Here is a 19,221-nt window from a genome sequence, read left to right as displayed (position 1 = left end):
TGCTCTTGAACACTTCAGGGTTAATCACCTTTGTTGCCTATTAACATGTTCAAGTTAATTGCTTTAGAGTAAAGAAAAGTAAAACTGGGACCCAGTTGGCCACACCTTTGAGTTAACCATCTCAGAAACAGATAACCTGACACTGATTGTCATGAAATTTGGAAATACCAAGGCCTTGCTGTGGTTCAAAATAATCTTCCAACATAATCTAGATATAAGTAGAGCTAGAAGCAAAGAGGTGGGGCTGCCTCAAAGCCTTTTCTTAAGCCAGTGCTGGACTTACATAAGGTCAAATTCCAAGTTAGTATGATGTTGGCAAGACCCAGAACATGGCCATGGACACATTGATCTGTGGAGGTTCATGTTACTCTCTGACTCACCTGCAAATCTTGGCCTAAAAAGGAAAGATTTTGCAAGGTCCTTCTGCCATACTTGTAGCTACACACATCTCTCTGTCTCACCTCCTTAAATTTTTTCCCCTGCCATTAACATTTGACTTCTGATGAAATTGGAAAATTGGTGGTAGCATTGAGCCAGGTTTATAGTCTCTCAAAACCAGAGTCAATTCAATCTCATAAATGTTGATTAAGCATCTTCTATGTACAAGCTAATATACTAGATCATATCTTATAGTGGAAGGACTGTTGCCCTGGGAGTCATAAAACCTGCATTCTGGCCCTGGCTCTGACCCCTGTTAAACTCTGGCACCTTCATATACAGACCACTAGATGGTCTTCTTAGAGTCTTTCTAGTTCTAGCTTTCGCTGATCTAAGAACCTCTGCACAAAGACTGAGTTGCGAGTAAAGGTTTTAAAGAAAACCTTAATTCATAAAATTGCTGTGGTCTTCTAGAAAAAAAAGGCCACTTTGAAATTATTATAATATTAATAGACTTTATTGAGCCTTCACTATGTTCCATGCTCTGTGCTTAGCACTTTACATGGATTACCCCCCTCCCCCGCAGTCTTTATAACAACACTATGAGGTATGAGCACCATTATCTCTATCCTGAAGATGATGAAGTGCAATTTGGGGAGGTGAAAAGAAATGTATGAGGTCAGCTAAAAAGCCATAGATCCAGGATTTGAACTTAAGCAGTGTGAATCTAGGCCCTGTGAATCTAGGCCCAGGCTCTTAACCATGGTGTTTATACTGTCTGCTCGTCACGCATAGAAAGGTTAGAGATAACCTGCAAAGGAATTACTATTTCTCACTTCCCAAAGGAAGTAAATTAGTATCCTGTCACAGGCAGGGTGTTCTCTAGGACACTTTAGGCTGAAACATGGACTGACCTGAGAGGACACGAGAGAATTCAGAGGGCTGTTTTGCCTTTCTCTTTGTGTGGGAATGTGTGAGCGTGTGTGTGTGTGTGTGTATTCACAAATGTATGCACATAGATATGTAGACATAGGGGAGACTTTAAACTGGCTCCTTTCCATTTAGCTGGAAGTAAAATTATATGGAACAGGGAAATTTAGCAGAGAAACGGGTGTCTTAGACTTAGGTTCTTCATCTTGGTTGGCAGAGTGAGGGTGGGAGGAAGAACAGGGAGAGGAGGTAGAAGGGATAGAAAGAAGATCTTATAGGGATATTTCAAAATTTATCTGAAGGCTAGGAACGTCGTCTGTCCTGGCCACCTTGTAATGTTGATTTTTCTGGGACACGGCTTGAGAAACATCTGGGCTCTCACTAATGTGTTTTGGTTCAACCTAAACTGGGCTTGATGGAGGTATCCTGGGAGAGGCCAAAGACTGCAAATATAGTAAGAATTTAGATTGGCCTTGCTGCCCTGTTGTTGTTACAGAAGAGTTGAATATATAGATTCAAATTGTATTTTTAAAGAGAGGACCATTGGAAATCCTTTTTTCCAGTATCAAATATCCTCAGGGACAGTCTGTTTGTCCAGGAGAAACAAGGTTATTTTATTGATTGAAGATGATGTCAGAACCCTGGCAGTGGCGTGATTAAAGCTGCAGGCAGATTGAAGGTTGCAGAGTTCATACTATTTTAGTTCTTGCGCATGAGACAAGGAATCCTTTCCCTTATTTTCTCTAATAAATAAATGGAGTAGTGTTTTCCTTTGTATGTGACTCTTAACATGTAGGCAAATATAAGTTCTTGAAGAAAAAAAATCTAAACGGGAGAGGAATCAGCAAAGGTTTTTTCTTAGGCTGATTTCTTTTCCTCTTTTAGACAGAAACAAAAAAGGCCAGGGGGTGGGGTGGTGGGGAGGGACAATCTGTGTCCGGTTGACATAAAGTGATTTGGGTTTTGCAAAGGATATGGACGAGAGGGGACAGAATTAAGGGAAGAGAGTTAGATTTTGGGCAAGTGAAGTTTTCTTTGTGAGAAGCTAGGTAAGAGCTGCAAGCCAGTCAAAATCAGCATGAAGAATCTAAATCATCCTGGAAAATAATTGTATGGTGCTTTCTTGCCAGGGGCTCAAATTTAAAGGCCCCAGGCTGTTTTCTGCATGTTTCGGTTGGAAAAAAAAAAGACAACTGTTTTGTTCAGAATCACACAATAGAAACACGGTGGTTATTTACCACACTCTGTTAATAATCCAGCTTTGATTCCAATTAAAGTTGTTCCTCTACTTTGAAACTAGGAAAAGACACCCTAAAGTAATTACCTTGCATATTGGAGATGATTTTGCTTTTGATTGTGATTATATGTTGAGCCAAAACAAGATTGAAAGACAAATTTCCGTGTTTGCTCACTCTGTATCTCTTCACTTGATTTTTGGCAACGTTGCAAGGATATAATGTTAAATTAATCACTGTGTGGTTTTGTGGATTTTTTTAAAACTTGGATGTTTTGGACAGGCTCCCAAAATACAGGGATGCTTGTGCACTTCCTTTGCATTGCCTTGCTCTTCAAATGGCATCTCTGATGTGGATTAAACCCTTTCTTTTAAGTGACATGAGTGAGTCATGACTAGGCTAGGACAGAAAACAGGAATGTGGATCATATGCATCTCACATAAACACGAACTCCTCAGTTTCATAACCATTTTGGTTGGGCCTGCAGGCTTTGTCAGAGGGTCAGCACAGCAATCAGAAATGAGGACTATCGCGGATCCATATCTGGTGGATGTTTGCATCTAGCCTTTACAACGTGAGTCCAGTAGTTTACTTTTGGGGAGATACTGGAGCAGTGGAAGTGCTGAGAAAGTGAGTGGAGACATCTTATCCTTGGAGAAGAGTTGCTGCTGTGTGTTGAGAAGAGCAATCACCTCTGCTGCTCCAGTGAGAACAGATGGGCCGTCAATCAGATTGTAAGCTCCGTGAGGGCAGGCACATACGTGGTGTGTCTTCCGTATCCTTCCTTGTGTCTAGCTCGAGGCTGGCAAATGTCTGGAATAGCCAGTATGCAATAAATACTCAATGACTTGGTGGAAAAGCAGTTTGGATTTTCCTCTGTCTGTCTGAGGCTGCAGCAGTTAAATCAGGTGCTTCACTGAGTATACTTAAAAATAACAAAAACCCCTGCCTTCTGATGACTGCCTTCCCTTCTGGGGTGTTGTGCAGTGAGACTCATCTGCCCTGATACTGATAGCAGTTTAAAAGTCGCACCCTTCAGGCAACATTGATTATGTCTTTTGTCATCATCCACCATTCCAACTCAGAATAGAAGCAGCAGCCTTTGGGCTCTGTGAGGCAAGAACAGAGCTGTCCTTTCCAGTCTCAGACCTGAACATTTCCATCCTCTGGAGATTGGTAGTGAGATTTCTTTTTGTCCTAACGGAAAGGGATTCTGTCACTCATATAAGAAGCAAATGGGAGAAGTCATTCCTTTGGAAGGACTGGTTTGGTTAACTGTTCTGGCCATTGGTGGCAAAATAGAAACGACGTTTTTATTTCTCCCTCCCTCCCCCTCCTGAACATTTCAGAGTGACCAGTGGTTGGACTCTTGGAGGCGCTTACCCTGAACCTGAGTGTTAGGGGAGAGGGAATCTGCCGTTGCGGTTTCTGGAGCTGCTCATAAGCAAGAATTCCCTATCCTGATCAAGGCTTTAAGCCTAAAAGAAAGCAGAAATAGGTATGGACCATCTGTGTGTGTGTGTATGTGTGCGTGCCTGCGTGCACACCTGTGCGTGCCCCTGTGCATGCGCGTGAGCCTGTGTGCGTGCAGGGTGGGGCGGGCGTGGAATGGGAGGGGGTGGTGGACTCTCAGGGTCTGGGGCCGCTCAATGTCTGGATTTCCCTGCCTTGTAGGATGAGTTCGCAAGTGATTTTGTTTTAACCATACATGCTCCTGTTTCCTTTTTTTGAGAGAGGAAAGGTAGCTCGGTAGTCATCTTTCCAGTATAAAGGTACCAAGAGAGATGTATATATTATGCTTGTCAGCCTATCAGAAAATCCATGCAGTCTGACAACATGCATACAGTCTGACAGTTTAAACACAGGAGTCCCTGGGGATCCCTGGGTGGCTCAGCGGTTTGGCGCCGGCCTTTGGCCCAGGGCACGATCCTGGAGTCCCGGGATCGAGTCCCGCGTCGGGCTCCCGGCATGGAGCCCGCTTCTCCCTCCTCCTGTGTCTCTGCCTCTCTCTCAATCTCTGTGTCTATCATGAATAAATAAATAAATAAATCTTAAAAAAAAATAAACACAGGAGTCCCAGATGGTCACTGGGAGGGAGGGAAAGGGCAGGCTGTTCAGGCCTTTGGTGCACCCTTCCCCAGAGAATATGATGAATGGGATTTTAAAAGGGTCTTTGAAAGGTTAACTGTGGGTTCAAACTGCTCTTTAGAACAATTGGATACCAGGTAGCAGTAATGATGCAAGAAGTGAAAAAAAAAAAAAAGAAGTGAAGATGACCTTTTTCTATCTACCATACACATCTTCTGGCCATTCCCTGCAAGACTAAAGGAAAGGGATCATGTTTCCAGAGAGATTGGAGGCTGTTTAATATCATAGAAATCAGAGCCTGGGAGCCAGGATTCCAGAGTTCTCATCTAAGAACCCGAGGCTGGTTAGGTTGACCTTTACTGTGACTTTTTCTGTGACATCATGCCCATTCTCCAACACTACTTAAGATCCTTAGAGTACAACTTTCATCACTGAACATGTGTACTGAATTGCAGTACTTCACATGACAGATTTTGTCCAAAGATTTTATGAGCCTCTGATGAATTTCTACGTACCGTACCATGCAGAGAGAGAGGGAGAGAGGGAGAGAGAGAGAGAGAAAGAGAGGTCACCTACTACTAGTTTCTCAGGTGGCAAAATAGAAGACAAGAAAAGAGGAATCCATTGCTTAGGTTTACCTGTAAATCCATTATCATGATTAGAACTTGAATCTTGAGTTGTCTTACTGCCAATACCTGTTTCACTCAATCCATATTTCTTCCTTAAGAAGAATTAGTGGTGGTGGTGGTGGTAGAGGGGGAGGGATATGATAATTGGACCCTTTCTAGAAGGATGACCATTTTGGTGTTCAATTTCTAAATGCTGTCAGAGGCACACTTCACATGAAAGAGGGCTTCCCATTTAAGCTCCTCCTAGCCAAACAACAACAGCAAAAACCAAAAACCAAAAACCAAAAAACCTCAATGACTATTCCTGGATGGCTGAAAGAGAAACTTTGTCAATAGTAATTATCTCAAGCCCTTCTCTTATTAAGCCAAGGCGAATCCAAAATGGACAATACAGAAAGGATTTTTTTTAAAGCTATGTTTCAGAGTTTTATGAGATCAGAGAAAACGAGTTGCATCAAGCTGGGATCATTTCTATATGGTGCAAGCGAAGCTCTCGTCACCTTGTATTTATTTTAGTTATTATTTGGCATTTTGTAGCTCCCTCCACATAATGACCTGCTTTACAGATCCTGCCTATACATTCTCCCTACTGGCCTGCCCCAAGTCCCACAGCCCATAAGAGTTGGACCTTTTATTTAAATAGAATACAGAGAGATGAACTTTCTGAGTAAGGACCTAGGAAAATTGCCCTCTCTGGTCACCCTCCCCGACTGCTCCAGGTCTCCCCAGTTCTCATAGAAGTTAAGTCAAGATTGGATATTTAACCCATGCTAAAAGAAAAAGAGGAAACACTGAGCTCTTATGCCCCTGAGTTCCTCATCATATCAATGGTAGAGCCAGGAGTCACTAACAATTAATCCATTAATTCTAGATTCAATTCTCTACTTTGTCTCTGGAGTGGAATCCTCACCCCCAAATACCCATTTTCTTCCCCTTTAGAGGAATGATTTATCCATCAACTGGGTGTTAAGCTTCCTGTTTCCCCTTCCCAGGTCAAGGGCAGCCCAGGTGCCCAATTTCTCTCTCTCTTCACAAGGCACCACCAGCAATAGAGATGAGAAATTCTGAAGAACAGCCAAGTGGAGGAACCACAGTGTTGCAGCGTCTGCTACAAGAGCAGCTTCGCTATGGCAATCCCAATGAGAATCGCAACCTGCTTGCCATACACCAGCAAGCCACAGGGAATGGCCCTCCTTTCCCCAGTAGCAGTGGGAACCTAGGCCCTCAGAATGATGTGTTGAGTCCCCAAGACCACCACCAACAGCTTGTGGCTCATGCTGCTCGACAAGAACCTCAGGGGCAGGAAATCCAGGCAGAAAACATCATCATGGAGAAGCAGCTTTCCCCTAGAATGCAGAATAATGAAGAACTCCCAACCTATGAAGAAGCCAAGGTCCAGTCCCAATACTTTCGGGGCCAACAGCATGCCAGTGTTGGAGCTGCCTTCTATGTCACCGGAGTGACCAACCAGAAGATGAGGACTGAGGGACGCCCATCGGTTCAGCGGCTCAATCCTGGGAAGATGCACCAGGATGAAGGACTCAGAGATCTTAAGCAAGGACATGTCCGCTCCTTGAGTGAACGACTAATGCAGATGTCATTGGCCACCAGTGGAGTTAAGGCCCATCCACCTGTTACCAGCGCTCCCCTCTCCCCACCACAACCCAGTGACCTCTACAAGACTCCCACAAGTTCCAGTGAATTCTACAAGGCCCAGGGGCCACCTCCCAGCCAGCATAGCCTGAAGGGCATGGAACATCGAGGCCCCCCACCAGAGTATCCCTTCAAGGGCATGCCACCCCAGTCTGTAGTGTGCAAGCCCCAAGAGGCAGGGCACTTCTATAGTGAGCATCGTCTGAACCAGCCAGGGAGAACAGAGGGGCAACTGATGAGGTATCAGCATCCCCCTGAGTATGGAGCAGCCAGGTAAGAGAGTTCCCTTTCTGTCATTTCCTGGCCTCATCCCCAACCAGCTTCTGCTGTGTGTTGGGAATCATAAGGGAAGAAATGGGCAGGTGTTTGGTATAAGAAACTCTGCAGTGCATGGCTGGCCCCTGGCTTAGTAAATTTCCTGCAAATCTGAATTTCTAGCCCCTTCAGCCATAATTAGTGCTGTAGTAACATTCCCTTGACTTTGTAGGTTGAGCATGGCCCCAATTGCCTAGTGGATGAACAGGAACACAAGTCTTGGTTTCTACAGCTATATGCTGTCCTGTCTCCTGGGATTGTGAAGAAAGGGTCCATGTTCCTCTTCTTGTGAGTTGTTAAGCCCTTCCTTGAGGAGCAGAAGCAAATTATCTTGAACGTTAATATGGAATATCGTATCCCTGTCAGTTATTCCCCTCCACAGAATGCTCATCACTTCTTTTTAGGAACGAATCGTTCTGCAGAATTACTATGATTCTTTTGGACACTAAATCAACACCTAGATATTACTATGGGGGGAGCCGGATATGTGCAGGTTCAGAATGTCACTTGCCTTAGACATCCTTGCAGTTCATGAACTCTGGGCTGCTCCGTCTTTCCTCCGTAGAGCGTTTGTTAGTTGCCTGTCACGTTTTTGGACAACTAAGTTAAACTCCCATCATGTTACATAGAACTTTGGGTCAGATTCTAAGATGCAGAGAGAATAATATCCCCATGACTTGTCATTGGTTCAGGAGGACAATTTCATGTTATTCACTTATTCCTAAATGTACTTCTGCAGGATTTGGAGGCCCATTGTCCCAGTGCTGTATCGACCAGACCTTACGATTCCATGATTCTGTTTGTTGTTCCTGTTGTTACTGTTGGGGCCATGTCTCTGATGGGTAGTCATTCGGCATATGGGGCAGAGGAAAGGATTCCACTGTGGCCAACAACGGTGGCAGTTTTATGTGGTATTCCTGTCCTGTTACCTTGGGTAATTATGGATAACTGTGAGGTTTGAAGTCCCTGGACCTGGGTGGGTGGGGGTGCTTTTTCCAGATCAGGCCTGTGATCTCTCTGACATCTAACTCTTTGCCTCCTGTCTCCTCACTTATTTGGGAAAGAACCACTTGGCTTGAAATTCATTGAGTGACTCAGGAGAGAAGGCAGTCAGGGGGTGGGAGTAAGGTGAAGGTAAGGGAATAAGGGAATGCACCTGGAATTTCCTGGTATTTCATCACCCCCCCACCCCCCCCACCCTCCCCACCCCCGTCCTGTTTTACAGCCAGAAGCAATTCACTTTGGGCTCCACCCATAACTTGGCCAGTTTAGGATTTTTTTTTTTCCCTCTTAACCAAAGTTGATTTCCTAACCTTTTTCAACCTCTTGTGTGCAGCTTTAAAGGGCAGGAGCCTAAGTTCTGATAAGTGGCTTAAAACAGGAAATGGGGGGGATCCCTGGGTGGCACAGCGGTTTGGCGCCTGCCTTTGGCCCAGGGCGCGATCCTGGAGACCCCAGATCGAATCCCACGTCAGGCTCCCGGTGCATGGAGCCTGCTTCTCCCTCTGCCTCTCTCTCTCTCTCTCTCTCTCTCTCTCTCTCTCTCTCTCACTGTATGACTATCGTAAATAAAAAAAAAAAAAAACAGGAAATGGGGCAATGGATAGGGCACTTTCGGTTTAAATGAGAGCGAGAACCTGATTCCCATCTGCCCAATGAAGCGGAAGACCGAGGGAGGGGTTGGTCATTTGGACTGCTTAGCTTAGTGGAAACCCATTCAAGCCAGCAAAATGTCAATGAAGCTGAGGATTTTTGTTTTACTCTTCCCATCAGCATGTAAGAGTCAGTGGGACTCTGTCCCTTATGTGGATGGGCTGACGTCTGTTGCCTTGTGGGAGGGGAGTATGTTGGCTGGGGTGTGGAGCAGAATCTGAAGCCCCGCTTAGCACAAGGCCCGCCTTCCCAGGAAAGCTATTTTCAGAACTCATTCACCAGTATTGTCTGTGATCTGAAATGACTCCCACAGTGTTTGAAGCTAGATGGAAAAGCCCTTTGATCTGCCTAAATAAATAATAAGGAGCCCACAGAGGGATTTTTTTTCTTGCCATACTGATTAAACCACCAGAGAAATTTAGCTGCATATAATTTACAGGAATATACTTATAGTTTCTCCTCCCTCCTATATTATCTGTGGAGCTCTCTCCCTATCCCCCAAAACAGTAGAGCCCATGCTGATTCTTCTCTCTTGAGTAGAATTTTAAAACACAGGTTAGCTCTATAGTTTTTTTCCCCCTTTTATGGGAGAGGAACAGGGTACTTGATATGCTCAGAAATAATCCAATCTAAAACAGTCCTGATCGGAAGATGCTCTGTGTCAAGTTTGGGTCTGCATCAGACAAATTCTGGCAATAAACTTTCTTCAGGGACTGGCGGGAGGGAGTGGCACCTATTGACAAATTATTGGCAAGGGGAGGTAGTTGAACTGCTTTCCAGAAATGTACTGCTTTTAGGTGGTGACACATTTTTCCTCCTTTATTTCTTTGAGCCAACTTGGGAGACACTTGGTGAGTACCTTTCCAAGTAACTGCTGCTAGCACCAATTAGAGGACAAAATTCTTAGTTCTTAATCCATAAATTACAGATCAAGATTCACAGCAAACTCTTTGAACAAATTGCTGTTCACAAAACCTTTGGTTTTCAAGGTATGGTGAAATGCTAGAGATTTGCTGTTAGAATTAACAAAATGTTATAAACAATCTTCTTATTACTTCGTCTTCCCTATGCCCTCCTCCCCACTTGAAAAAGAAATATCCCGAATGCCCAGAACTCCAGATGGGAAACAAGGCCAAACCATCTGAAGAATTAAAGAATTTCTGAATCTTTGTCTTTCTGAGTGCTGAGCCTTCTCTGCATCTGGGGTTTACACAGTTATCAGCTGCTTTTAAAAATTAAAACCTTTCTGTTTGTAAAGCAGCCACCTCCTTTCAATTGTTGAAATCATGCCCAGATCTGAGGTTTCTTGAAATCCTTGTTTAGTGGAATCTAAGGGTGACCTAACTCCGTAGTTCAGAGCTGAGCTGGTTGTGCAAGAGAAACAATCAAGAATTTGCAGCCCTCTCCAGGATTCACAGATTCACCGTCACAGAGCCTGGGAAAGGCAGTTTCTGTGGGCAAAATAAATTGGGTTCCAGGCTGTTGGTGGCACCTACTCTGGTGAGAGTGTGCACATGTGGGTTTGCACACGTGTGGGCCTGGAGTGTGTAGTGTGTGGGTGTGGGGGGGAGGTGGTGTGTGTGTGTGTGTGTGTGTGTGTGAGAGAGAGAGAGAGACAGACTGAGGAGGGTGGGGGCTCCCAGTGAGGTGGCAGGGTAGAAAGTGCTGTGTCAGCTCTTGATGGATAGGCTTTTGCTTTCTTTTTGTGTCCTCCCAAGCTATCCTCCGGAGGGAGTTCCCCTGGCTTTGGGGGAAGGACTGTGATTTTGGTCATTGGTCTCTGCCCTGCATGTATGCCATGTCCCCTTTGCCACAGAGCACGGGGCGGGGCGGGGGGGGGGGCAGGTTGTCCCGGGAAGGAGCGGGATGAAGGGAGGGAAGGGGCAGGGAGGCAGGTCAGGGCTTCCACAGGATCATGTGATTCTATTGTCTGCAGACGACTTGTTGTTTCTGGTTAATATGCCAGCAGGGAAGCGATTCCTGCTGCTGTGCAGTGGAAGCACTTGGGGAGTGTACCATTCACCCAATTGCCACCTGTATTATTACCATCATTACTATTACTCTTATTATTTAATCTTGAGTGTAGTGGTGCTTCCTCTGACATCCCTCCCCCACCCCTGGCTCTTCCCCATCCCTGTCATGCCTCAGCCCTTCTCTGGGTAGGGTGTGTGTGTGTGTACTGGGAACTTCACAGGATTGTTAATACAGTCCTGCTTTTTTTTTTTTTTTCCTGTGGTGGGTGGATGCTGGAGCCCAGATGGAGCTGGTTGGCTGGAGGGCTCTCTCTCCTTTTGTGACTGCCCAAGCCTTGCTTCTTGTTTGCAAACCTGCCAGGGACGGAATGCCTTGATTTTCCCAACATCATGGTGCGCTGAAATCTGCTTCCTTTTCCAGCCTAGGGGAGTCGGAAGGGCAACTACCTTGTCTCCATTATCTCTGAGTAGAGCTCAGAGTCATGGCCAGAGCCACTGCTGTGGCTTATCCGTCTCAAGAGAGATCTCTTTCCGGAGACCTTGTGGTCTCCTTCCCGAGGCCCCTGAGGGGCCATGTACCATCTGTCCAGGGCATGGAGGAGCCCTTCAGCCTCCAGGCAGGAGGGATGTCTCAGTGGCCAGTCTGTTTGAAGGAGAGGCCTGGACTGCTGCTGGGGCCCAGAGGAGCTGGTGGGCAGGGGGGTGAAGCCCATTTCAGAACTGGGCATTCAGTCTTGAAAAGAGAACACCTCCCAGGCCCAGGGTTTCCAAGTCCTGGCCACAAGGATAAAGGTTAATTTGGTTGTTTTTCTGTGATATTTTGAGAGCTGGATTGGAGAACATGAAATGTAAGCCCCTCTCTTCAGCCCAGGAGATCCAAAAGCCCTAACATCCCAGTACATTATATTTTAACCCTAGGGATATATAAAAATTATAATAGCTCTTACTCAAAGAGGAAGGAGCACACAGAGTCCATTTTACCCCTAAGGAAATTGAAGATTCCTGGTACAGAAAATGGGAGAAGACTCTTATCCCAAATAAATTTATAAATGGTTCCCAGGCTTTGGATTTGACGCCTGTTTTGAGCATTTTCCAAGAAAGGTAACATACAGTAGTGACTTTTCAGGTGTAATAATGGGAATCCTGTAAATTCTTCTGTCTGTAAGTAGGTCAAGTGCCTTCTTTAATATCCAGCAATTATTTGATAGTGCCATATGTATGAAATTGGAAGAACATCAGTATACCAGAGGCATCAATGGGGCTGAGATACAGAACCCAGGGCCCAAGCAGGTTTGAGGGCTCTGACAAGCATCTGGGTTATTACTGGGTATCAATTATCAAGTGTTTGGAGTGAGTTTGCAGATGTAAAAAGCCCTCACAGTGAGGATCTCTAGTAGAGATAGATGCGTGAACAATAACTGAAATGTATAACTGAAATGTGGGAGGGATGTGCTTTAGCATCTGGAATGCCAGTTAAAAGTTAATTGCTCCTAGTGATTTGTCCCAGTTCCACCATGAATTTTATGCAATTTAGTGCAAAGATTAAATGGATATCCCATAAGTAAAATCCCTAACAGGGTCAACCTATCTCGCTGGGAGGTAGATAAGAGACTCTTTGTAATTCCTGTCGAGCTCAAAAATGAGAGGAGCCCAGTATTTTTGTAATTCATCTGTGACCTTAGGAACAAAACAGGCTCATGCAGATTAAGTAACATGAGCAAGGTTACACAGCCAGTAGGCAGTAGAAAAGGTCTCCAAATTCTGTTGGGATCCAAATTCCATGCTCTTAGCCATCTGTCTTCCTTGGATTGAGAAATATCAACTGTAGGACAAGCATCCACAGGATGTGGGAGTATATGAGGTTAGTTGGGCACGGGCTGGGGGATGAACAAACTTTTCGTCTCCATTGTATACCTACAGATATCCCTGCTGGTAGCAGTGATGGTGGAAGCGATCCATTCACATACTCTTTGTTTCCCTTAATGGCTAACAAGTACAGTATTGGATGTGAAAATGGGAGAGACACATTAAACAATGTACTGAAGTTCTCTTTATGGAACTTTCTATAAGAAATAGATTGGGGAAAAAAGAAATAGATTGGGAATTTGAACATACGTTGTGTGGAAGTCAATGTATTATGGTAGTGGAAGAGGCAGAAAAAGTGAATGTGGACATAAGGGTTCTACCCTGGCACTGCCAATTAGTCACTCGGTAATATCTGACAAATTGTTTCCTCTCTCTTGGACTTCAGTTGCCCGGTCTATCCAGTGAGAGAATGGATTAAATTATTTCTTGAAGGCTTCTCCAGTCTTTACATTTTGTGATTCAATTCACCAAAAATAGTATGACAGTGTTGCCTGCAATCCCCTTCAGATCTTGGTATCATTGCTCCTAATAGGCCTCATTCCATTATTAACTGCACTCAACAATAATTATTTGGTGTCTCTAATGTAATAAGGATCTACATATCCTCAAGTCATTTTTTTTTGTGAATGTATGCATTATGAAAGAGTTGCCAGTATCGAGAAGAGGACTGGTTGTGATGTGACTGCAGTTTGCCATTTCCTGGTGGGCAAGTGGAACACACTTTCTGAATTGGACTCTTTGCATATGCTGACTGCATATAGAATGTCAGAAAAGGTTGTGCTTAAGATAATGACGTGAAAATTACCTTCTGGAAGACTCATTTAAAGTGCTTACACTTGAGCAATGAGAGCACAGGCGCACATCACTTAGATTTTCGCCAAAGGACCCGAGAGGTCACCTGGTTCAGCCCTCCTGGGGATCACACCTCTGCCGGGCACTCGCAGCTCAAGCCTGGAAAGGGCTGTGGAGGACTTTGCAGAGATTGCCGAGTCTAACCCTGCCTGCTCCTCGTTTTTGCAGGTGTCCTGGGGCGGGGGGAGGGGGCAGTGGCACCGGAAGGGAGGTGAGCAGGCTTCCAGTGCCGCCGCCCAGCGCCGCTGGAGAGAGCTTAACCCGAGCCTGCCCTCGGTGTTTTACAGGCCGGCGCAGGACATCTCGTTGCCGCTGTCAGCCCGGAGCTCCCGACCTCACAGTCCTACTTCTTCCCTCACGTCTGGGGGCTCCTTGTCCTTGCTCCAGTCTCCGCCAGCCACAAGATTGTCTCCTGCCCAACACCCCTTGGCCCCCAACCAAGGAGACCACTCAGCTCACCTGCCTAGGCCCCAGCAGCATTTCCTTCCGACCCCGGCTCACCAGAGTGATCATTTTCGGCTCCCTCAGCCTGGCCTGAGTCAGCCCCCTCCGCAACAGCACCACCACCACCATCACCAGCAGCAGCCGGGAGAAGCCTATTCAGCTATGCCTCGGGCTCAGCAATCCTCCGCCTCCTATCAGCCAATGCCAGCCGACCCTTTCGCTATCGTTTCCAGAGCCCAGCAGATGGTGGAGATCCTGTCCGATGAGAACCGGAACCTGCGGCAGGAATTGGAAGGATGCTACGAGAAGGTGGCGAGACTGCAGAAGGTGAGGCCTCCGTTTCGGGATATCGGGGTCTTCTTTCAGTCTCATGTGTTTCATATTGACACAAGTCTCCACTCGTTGGTGCCTTCATGACTTCCGCACGGGTCTTCTGGATTCCCGGGTCCGAAGGTTAGGGGTGGATCCCAACTTTGGAAAAAGCCTTCTGCCTGTCTTTCTAGGAAGAGTCACATTTTACATTTATGGGGTGAGAAAAGAACTTATTTGTACAGTTTTCCCAGACACCATAGCCCTGATGAAAACCTAATTGATGGTTTTTGAATTCCAGGAGGCTGAGAAACTTCTTCATAAGGTCAAGAACACTTGACGATGCCTGTATAGGGGAAGGTCCTGCCAGCCTAAAGGCCTTTTGTCTTGATTATATTTTCCCAAATAACTGAATTTGGGACTTAAATGTAAAGCCATAATTCCTACAAAAATCTCCCCACTGACATTAGATCCTGCCCTGCCTTGTTCTGGAAAGGGCTTAGAACACTTTTCCAAGTGGGAGTCCTCATAGTGACTCTTTTTCAGCACCTCTTCCTTTGCCTCCTTTTTGCTTTGGTTTTTCCCTGCAGCTCACATTCAACATCTGCTTTCTTTGGTGTGTGTGGGGGGCATGAGGGGCTTACCACCACAGCTGGGTGACAGGTGAAAGCCCTAGGCTGAGGAAGTAGAAAAAGGAGTGTGCATCCCATAGAGTTCACATTCTTCCCTGGGCCCCTCCTGTCTCCTCCAGCTGGGACTTTAGCTCTTGAGTGCCCTAAGCTAGGAACCTTAGCTCTTGGCTGTCGGTAAATAGGGTTATACCTTTGGCAGCCTCTTGGCAGCTTTTGTCATTGTGGAGCTCATGTGGTTTGATCTCCCGACAATGTGAACTGTTCCGGGGAGGTGAGGGTGAAGGTGTGGAAGGGAGGGGACTTTGCCCGGTTTTGTTCAGCAACTTTGTCCTTAGGAGACACCCAGGAGTGGAAATTTCAGGGGCCCGAATGAAACTGAGAATTCGTAAACACCAGATCTGGGTCTTACAGGAGAGGAGGGCTTACTGTCAACTGAGAGTTTTTATGTAACTGCAACCGCCCCCCCGCCACAGTGTTCCAAAATCTGGATGGGGTTTTGTTGGGGTTCAGGGATAACTGTTGCTCCCTGGCTTTGCCCCCAGTTTTACATTTTCTGCCTCCTCTCATTGAACTATACCCACCCCTCCCATCACATCGGTGCAACAAATTAATCATACTCACATGCTGAAAGCGGACTGGCCCGATTTGGCTGATTGGGTTTCACTGTTGACACCCCTCCCCAAACTCTCTATTCAGGGTGGCCCCAGCCCCACCTTTGATGTAGTAATCGGGAAGGTGAGTGACAGGGAAGAGGCGCAGAGTAGGATTTGTGGCGTTTGCTGTTGCTTGTTCTCCAGGGAAGGGTAGGATGCCTCGACCAAGTATAATTGGCACAGCTTGAGGGCTGGGGGGAGTGAAGGATGACCCAGTGCTGCAGTGGGTTAGAGGCCTAAGTGGGGTGGAAGAGGACAAAGAAAGTGGAAGGGGAATGGTGGTATCAGCTGATGCTAGAAAAAAAATACAGAGGCCCGAGGCTCATGAGCAGAATAATGAGACAGAAACCCACCACCACCTCCCTCTTCCTTGCCCCCACCATCCCGGACCAAACCAGTGGATCTGCCCTTTTGTGACTTCTTTTCCTGGGAGGTCCTGTCGATGGATGCAAAACTTGCCCATTTGGAGGGTACAGTATCTACAAGGTGGGGGTGGGTGGGAGGGGAGTAGAGAAAGATCTCGGTACCAGATCTGGAAATAGTACTCTGAAGAGCGTGAGTCAAGGGCCTGCCTTCCAGGTGCGGCATTCTGTGGGGAACTGAGAAGCCTTGCCCTCTACAGGCTGCCTAGTGCAGACTAATACCAACCCTGCTCTTTCAAATGGAAATGTTTATTTTCTGTACCCAGCACTTGAATTTCATGCAAAAGCTTTATCAGGCCCAGGCCTTGCAGATCTTGTCTCTAAATGCCATTCACCACCAGTTTTCACCTTCTGTGCTGCTATCTTGGTGCCATCTGCAAGGAGAAAAACACTCTGGGAGTCTGCTCTTTTCTGTGGTGTAAGCCTCATTTGTTTGCAGGCAGCCCTGCCTCGGGCATAATTTTGGAGCTGGGCAGGTGGAATCTGAGTTGTTTGGTAACCCCACCTTTTCCCCAGTCTCCCCCTGGGGGCCTGATATTTCTCCCCATAAAATACCCTGAGCTTTGTTAAGGATAGTGGGAAACTGAGAAGGAATGCAGAATGGTTGCAGGAGTCAAATTTAATTTGCAAATTGCTTAATAGGCCACGGGGTTTATTTATCTTATACAAATTATATGCAAATATCTCTGTGGCTATTTCATGTGCAGTGAAGCTGTACTGGTTACAGAAAGACTGGAGTCTAATTTCTTATTTTCTTCCTGATTCAGGCTGATTTGGGGCAAGACCCTTTCTTTTTGATGTTTTGTGTGTATGGTTTTCCACCCCCCCCCCATTTTACAAGATTTGCAGTGGTGTCATAACACACAACTCTGAGCATGAATTTCTGTTCAAAAATCTGTACTGGTTTCCCACTGACTATGGGATAAAGTCCAAATACCTGGCATTGAAGCCCTTTTATGATCTGACTCCAGTCTATCTTTACAGCCAGATCTCACCAACTTCTCCCTGTGTACCCCACAGTGTCCAGCCAAATGAGACTGCTGGTCATCCTGGGAATGCATTTGCTCACTCAGAATAGAATACCCTTCCCCTCACCTCTGCTCATTGAAATCTGACCTAGGTTTTAGGATCTGACTCGAAATGCCACCTTCTGCCTGAAATTGGTCTCCTCTCCCCTCATTCCAACCAGGAATAGCCTTTTCCTTCCTGGCACCTTCGTAGCACCCACTTCTGCTGTTCTGAATAAGGCATACTTCTCTGTATTCTTTTACTTCATTAGATTGAAAGCTCCTTGAAGGGAAATGATCGTGTCCTCATTCATATTTACAGACCCCATGGGTATTTTAAAGAGTTAAAGAGTAAGTATTTGGCCATTGGCAAAGGTTTGTTAGAGTGAACTGAATTACTGCATAAGGCTGAGGTTTGGAGTTTTTAGGGTTCGCCTTGGCCACTAACTTGATTTCCGAAAGATCACTTTCATTTTTCTTTTTGCTAAAATGGAAAGAGGTGTTCTTGTGAAGGCTGATAGCCGGGCCAATAGAAATAAACATGGGAAAGCGCTATGGACACTCTGGAATAATGTTATCTACATACTATATACATTATTAATAGTATTTTGAAAATTAAGAAAATTCTTACACAGAAATGAAAATCATTTATAACTGTACTTAGGAAATTTATTCTCTCCTACTACCTTCTCTGAAGACAGAAACTGTATTTGTTTTTAACCTGAGGGAGTCTGATGACTCTGTGAGTTAGTTGCTCAGCTGAAGGTTGACTTTAGAAATCCTTCTTGAGAGGTGCCTGTATGGCTCAGTCAGTTAAGCGTCTGATTCTTGGTTTTAGCTCAGGTCGTGATCTCAGGGTTCTGTGATTGAGCCTTGTGTTGGGCTCCATGCTCAGCAGAGAGTCTGCTTGAGATTCTTTCTCCTTCTCCCTCCCTCTGCACCTCCCCCACCCAGTACTCAAGTGTGTGCACACACTCTCTCTCAAATAAATAAATAAATCTCTTTAAAAAAGAAAGAAAGAAATCCTCCTGGGAAACTTTTATCATATGACTGTGTTATGCTGGCCTCCTAGCCATCTGTAAAGCCCTGGGAGAAGCCGTCATTAAGGATTTGTATATATGTTTTCAGACCATCTTTCCCATTAAGCTCCTACCATCCCCACTATCTTTCCTTTTTTTTTTTTCAGGTGGAGACAGAAATCCAGCGTGTCTCAGAGGCATATGAGAACCTTGTAAAATCATCCTCCAAAAGAGAGGCCCTGGAGAAAGCCATGAGAAACAAGCTTGAGGGTGAAATTCGAAGGATGCATGACTTCAACAGAGATCTGAGAGGTGGGGTTCTCACTTCTGAAGCATTGGCCAAGATGGTGAAGGGAAGGGCTGAGGGAGGATACATTGAGGCTCTCAGTACTTGTCCAGCCCACTAGTATGGCCAGTAAATTGCAGAGCATAGACTAGGCTAGGTTTGGGGGACTGCAACTGAACTTGGTCCCAAGCTTGCTTAATTGAAGTGAGATGAGCTGATGTGTTAATCAGACAGTAACAGCCCCCCCCCCAACCCTGGGACTCCTGGACCCACCTGGCCTGCCCCCACAATCCATACTGCCTCTCTTCCCTTACAGATTTTGCAGAGAAGGCCTATCTTTGGCTGTGCAAGCTTGAAATAGCAATGTCTTCCATTGTTTCTGGGAACTCCTTCCTTTTATTTTTACCTTAACATGATAATACTGAAGATGGTGACAAATGACCACTTCAACACCTTTAAAACTGATGACTTTGGAGATATTTTTTATGTCTCTAGATTTAGACTGTCTTATTGATAAAATGAGACAACTGAACTTGGTACTGCTCATGTTCCCCTCCTAGCTTTGATGTTCCATGATTTTAAAGACCTCATAATAACTTTGATGCTCTTTCACCTGGTGAATGAAAGATGTCACATATTCAGGGATAGATTCCTTCATTGGAATTGAGAATTCTGCACTTAGGTTTTTGTCAGGGTGGGGTGAAAAAAGTGTTAAGCACTCAACTCCTCCTTTCCAAACATAGTTTATTTTTGTTTGCAGCTCCATATTTTAAGTGTATGTCTGTGTCACCTATGCCTTAGTAACAAGAAGAAGCAGGCTCATTCTGCCTAAGATCAGTACTTAGACGGTAAACACCATGTGCTTGGGAGTTTGTAT

The 19,221-nt window shown here is 45.5% G+C and overlaps 1 protein-coding gene across 9 annotated transcripts in view; it reads left to right on the top strand.

The window, feature by feature from the left end:
- AMOT (angiomotin) overlaps positions 1-19,221 on the top strand; it is a 62,486-nt gene that overhangs the window by 11,051 nt on the left and 32,214 nt on the right. For 5 of the 9 annotated variants that reach the window (XM_055338238.1, XM_055338239.1, XM_055338241.1 and 2 more), the window contains 4 exons: positions 3,893-4,041; positions 6,253-7,186; positions 13,860-14,343; positions 18,226-18,370. In XM_055338238.1, coding sequence (XP_055194213.1) covers positions 6,315-7,186; positions 13,860-14,343; positions 18,226-18,370 — 1,501 coding nt within the window. In that variant the 5' untranslated portion in view covers positions 3,893-4,041; positions 6,253-6,314. Of the gene's footprint in view, positions 1-3,892; positions 4,042-6,252; positions 7,187-13,859; positions 14,344-18,225; positions 18,371-19,221 lie in introns of those variants that run through there. The other 4 variants (XM_055338245.1, XM_055338244.1, XM_055338242.1 and 1 more) reach the window with 3 other exon arrangements.

Source organism: Nyctereutes procyonoides, unplaced genomic scaffold, assembly GCF_905146905.1.
Source record: "Nyctereutes procyonoides isolate TBG_1078 unplaced genomic scaffold, NYPRO_anot_genome, whole genome shotgun sequence".
Classification (NCBI taxonomy): domain Eukaryota; kingdom Metazoa; phylum Chordata; class Mammalia; order Carnivora; family Canidae; genus Nyctereutes; species Nyctereutes procyonoides.
Note: the sequence above shows the minus strand (reverse complement) of the source record. Positions and strands in the feature narration are given on the sequence as shown.